Here is a 4744-nt window from a genome sequence, read left to right as displayed (position 1 = left end):
ATTGCAGGGATGTCCACTCGAAAGTGTGACCTTGGCCATAAACAGAAAGGGGAAACGATCCAGGTTTATTTGCAAAAGAAAACCAAGCAGGAAGACTATGCTCTTCTTTTCCAGAAGTATATGAATCAAAGACAGTTTAAAAATGAATACACCAAAAAAAAAACTTAAGCAGCTCAAACGATCATTGGCTAAATACTAATGATCTACCAAAAATCACACACGTTGAAGATATTGGGTAAGAAGCAAAATAACATCAATAAGCATTGCCACCCAAAGGCCTGATACAAAAAAGACTACAAAAAGAAGCACAAAGATGCATTTCCAGAAACGGATTTTAGCATCAGGAAACTATCCATGACACAACATGATATTCCACTGAACATCTACAAGATTAAGCAAACAACATAACATGCTATTGACCCGTGAATCTTCTTATGAGAGTCAATTAATGCTCTAGCTTTATGTTTGGCACTAACTGCAAAAGCTCCTCAGGGAAATGACCTACATATCCACACATCACAGAAATTTACGAGAGTTCAACAATTTTTGGGCGTTTATTGGATGCTTGCATCCTGGACACATCACTACAGGAATTTTCACCAGCACCATTGAACATCTTTTCTTCATCATTGCTACTATCACTACCAACTTCCTCATTACTTTTAATATCATGGTCATCGTCATCATCACTGATGCTAACACTAGCAGCCAAGGTTGGCTGGGAACCAGCCATTGCAGACTCAGCAGCAGCAACAGCCTCAGCAGTATGAAGATCAGCAACTCCCAGCATTAAATCCATTTCAATATATTCTGACTCATTACCATGAAGCACTTCAAGATCATATTTTTCAGCGTTGTTCTTTGCATCATATTGCAGTCTTTTATTCGCTTCTGATATGACTCCCAAAAAGTCCTTCACTTTTCCAAGAATATTACTTTCAGGAACAGCGCATATATCGGGTTTCTTATCAGGAATACAAACGCCTTCTGGTTTTGCAGTTTGCACAAAATCATCTTTTTTGCAAAATAGAAGCTTTGACTCTATAGAAGAGGCAGAGTAGTTGCCGTTCTCCTCCGAGTCCAAAAGATCTTTGCTTTTTGCTTCAATTCAAATATAATCATGACACATATTAGCCAACATTTCAGTGCATATACGCTCTAAGTATGAGCATCACCCACTAAAGAACACTCACAATTATAAGCATGCATTATAGATGACTCTGGTTGTGGTTTGACTATGCTTAGTTGGCCACCATCCTCGTTGGCGACAGTAGCTGCTGCCTCATTGCAATAATTTATGAACTTGGTTGGTTCCTGAAGAGCAGAACACAAGCTGTCAGAAGAACTCAAAAACATATGCAAAAGCAAGGTCAATATGTCAAATAAATAAGCACAAATTCAATGCACAGCCTCAGTTCAGAAGAAAGCAAGTTATTGGGAGAAGCTCTCTCTGTCTCTCTACAATCTCAAGATAACAGGCTGTCTGATGACAAATTTACTTTTCCTTTCCAGCAAATTCTAGAAATAGCAGATCTTTTGTGTTCATGGAGACTAGTTAGCTCCATGAACAGATATAATATGATATTTGGTAGGGAAAGGAATGAACTTCCCTTCCTTTTCACCCATGCCACCCAAACCAAATAATAGAATGAAGCTCTAAACCCAACTAACTATATGTAATCCAACTTTAGCCAAATCCCATGTTTTTTTCCAGCATTGAGCACCACCTGGATATCAATCTTCACTCCCTTAAAATTTTAAATGGTACCCTCACCATCATAATGTCCAACATGTAGAAAACCAGAGCATGGGAGAGAGGATAGATTACTGGTGCAGAAAAGAGAAAAAAAGTAAGGTAGGAGAGCTATGGACAAAGAAGGAAAGCAAATTCTTTTTTTTTTCCCTGGATTGGTGGGGAAGGGCGGGCAGCGGGGTGGAAACGTAATAAAAGTTGAGCTTTGCTAATTAGATAACTGGAGATGGATGTGGAAGTGGAGATGAAGCTCAGACCGAAGGATCTGTGTAGTGAGATTGATGGTTGCTGATGATCAACAAAAAGACCATCTTCTAAAAGTTGCTATCTATTTGGATCATCAGTGATCTCAACAACATGCTACCTCCTTGAACTTGAGAATAAAGGAAATAAACAGCCTATCTTGGTTATGCATTTCCTGTTTGCAACATATGGTGGTTCAATTGTACATGCTGACAGAAGAATTGACAAAGTATGATAACAAAGAAAGGAAGACCGAGCTGGAGAACTAAGGCTAGTGAATCAGAAAGAAATGTCAATGTTGCCTACGGAGTATAGGGAACACCCAAAAAGGAAGGCTCAAGGCTGAAGAAAGTAAACAGAAAACATGGTGAAAGCTGTAAAATTCTATTGATAAACCTTGTTACCAAAGTGGTATCCACGCATCCACTTGCTGTTTGTGAAAAGAGATCCAATCCTGCCAGTAAGCATTGTCAGGAGCTGCATGACATTGAAAATACAGTGACAGCTACATGAACCTTGTTTGACAATTGCACTATGATATTGTCCAATCATTGGTCAAATATTCATCATTTAGTGATCCTTGATGCTCTACTCTAAACCTGGGACAATCCATAGTTTACTCTCAGATTGGCTCATTTATACACTACACAATTCCCTCAAGTTTCCCTAATGAAATTAGATTAGGAGCTTTCCAAGACTGCCTAACTATAAAAGTGCCTTAACCTAAACTGCCCACCAAATTTACATGCTCACGTCCAGTATTGTTTCAGGAGTAAAAGAGTACACTTAACAACCATACTACAGCTTCCTTCCCTTCACATGGACATGTATCCACAATTTTCTGTGCACAGGCAAGCACAGATGTAAATATCTCAATTTATGCGCTACATCAAAAAAGCATTTCTGCCATAACACCTGTTTAACACTAACAAAAGAGTTAATGAACCCATAGCACATATTCACCAAGACATAGAAGGATCTACAATTTTATGTCCACAAAAATCTTTCATTTTGGTTTTGAGTTGGAGGCATAGCTGACAATCTCAGTCCAAATCCATTTAGTTATCCAAACCTGCCTATGATGTGAAAAGCTTGGCCAGGTTATTGTTTTTAAAGAATCAAACTAATTGAGCTTATTCTAACCCCAAAAGGTTAAAAAAAATTCATTGGGACCATATGCAACCACTTTCCCCATTCACCTCATGCAATTCTTTAATATCGATGATGAAACAAGAACATCAAGTTTCCAGCCCACCATCAGAACGATATCAGCAGTTAACCATTCACTACTGTAAGTTCCTCTCCGCTGTGTTTTTTCCAGAAACAGTGCTCTATCATCTTCTATTCAGCATTACCTGATCTAAATTTGCAACTTTTAATCTGCCAATTTATTGATGGAATGTTTCTTTCTGGTTTCTTCTTCTCCTTTTACTTTTGTACATCAGAAACCGGCTGCAGTATAAGAAAAAACTAGAAACACAAAAATATCAAAGAATAAATACAAAATTCAGGAACGAAATACATGAACATGGCTCCCAGAACATATCTTTTCCACCCAAATTTACAAGACAAGAACACATTCTCACAAGCACACACAAAATGGGAGAAAAGGAATTGAAGCCAGTTTAGAGTTCGAACATGTAAACAGAAACACTATCAACTTATTATTATTCCCTCAATCTTTCATGGGAACAAGATTATTGGGACACAAAAAACTAAGACAGAAATCAAACTAAAGCTTATAATCCACATGCAGTAAGTGCTTTCGAGAGGACAAATTAAAGGGCTCAATCTCCTCCAACATGCGCCAGAAACTTAAATTCTGAGGTCGTTTTCAGCTGACGCTTAGATTCCGAGTTAAGATAATTACGAAGCTCCAACTGAAGGCAAAACCAATGTTCTTTTTCACGAAATAACACACCAAACTGTTCTCACATTGAAGAAATCTCGATTAGGTGGTTATTGCAATATTAGAAAAACAGAACAACTCCCCCAATTATCGAGAAATTGCATGTTTCTACAATTTTTCTTCTGGAAGCAGAAAAATCAAAGAAAGACAAAAGCATTAAAATATATAGTGAACACTTGAAAAACAAGAGTTTTCGTTTTTGAAGTAGAATTAAGCAGATAAAGAAACGTACTACGAGAATAAATAAGCTTACCCGATCGGTATCCATGTCCTTTGTGACCTTTGAGGGCCTCACAACTCTCTTCCCTAAATTCAAATTCAAATTTCAATCAAAACCCACCTCACAAATGAATAGAATATGGTTTCTGTTCAACAAAAATATGAAAAATTATAAAATAAAATTTGCACCTACTAGTTTGAGGGGCATTGCCATGGCGATTGGGAGGAATTGATTTCTTCTTTCGTTGGCATTTGAAAAGATAGCTCTTTTGGGTCATTCTTCTTTTAGAATTGTTGAATAATCTCTCAATTGCTGTGTTCTGGGTGGCGATTATGGTTTAAATTGAAATGTTAGGGTTTTTGAAGCTTGGGGGTTTATATGTTCATGTCGGCAAGAAAATAGTAAAAAAAAAAATTCATTATTTTATATTCTGAATTTTAATAACCCCCTGTTGTCTCGGTGAGTTACGTCTAGCTCCCATATAGTTTAAAAGTCCATTTTTTTAACCCTTTCAGTTTTGGACTAAAAATGTAAAATGAGGGAAAAGTTATTAGATAATTTACTAAAACGAAAAAAGAAACTTAACACAACCATTTTCATCTCATGATATGAACCAAAT

General features: G+C 37.1%; 1 protein-coding gene across 5 annotated transcripts; it reads right to left on the bottom strand.

The window, feature by feature from the left end:
* Positions 1 to 236: 236 nt before the first annotated feature.
* Positions 237 to 4490, bottom strand: LOC113700435 (uncharacterized). 5 transcript variants are annotated; one of them, XM_027220872.2, is made up of 5 exons: positions 4314 to 4490; positions 4159 to 4211; positions 2401 to 2450; positions 1194 to 1314; positions 237 to 1101 (listed from the first exon to the last, which is right to left on the bottom strand). In XM_027220872.2, exons 1-5 carry the CDS (start codon positions 4400 to 4402, stop codon positions 527 to 529), a joined length of 888 nt encoding a protein of 295 aa, XP_027076673.1. In that variant the 5' UTR covers positions 4403 to 4490; the 3' UTR covers positions 237 to 526. The 5 variants fall into 5 exon arrangements, with proteins under 5 accessions (XP_027076673.1, XP_027076679.1, XP_071915831.1 ...); XM_027220878.2 differs by having other exon boundaries at positions 2393 to 2450; positions 4318 to 4404; XM_072059730.1 differs by having other exon boundaries at positions 2393 to 2450; positions 4314 to 4387.
* Positions 4491 to 4744: the final 254 nt, after the last annotated feature.

This window comes from Coffea arabica, chromosome 7e (assembly GCF_036785885.1).
Source record: "Coffea arabica cultivar ET-39 chromosome 7e, Coffea Arabica ET-39 HiFi, whole genome shotgun sequence".
NCBI lineage: Eukaryota > Viridiplantae > Streptophyta > Magnoliopsida > Gentianales > Rubiaceae > Coffea > Coffea arabica.
The sequence above is the reverse complement of the archived record's forward strand: the minus strand, read 5'-3'. Positions and strand labels throughout refer to the sequence as shown.

Coding starts and splice junctions, on each gene's coding strand:
- LOC113700435 (XM_027220872.2), bottom strand. CDS start 4,402: ATGACCCAAAAGAGCTATCTTTTCAAATGCCAACGAAAGAAGAAATCA. Junction 4,212..4,313: donor AATGCCCCTCAAACTAGTAG/GTGCAAATTTTA, acceptor ATTTGAATTTAG/GGAAGAGAGTTGTGAGGCCC. Junction 1,102..1,193: donor TATAATGCATGCTTATAATT/GTGAGTGTTCTT, acceptor TTTGAATTGAAG/CAAAAAGCAAAGATCTTTTG.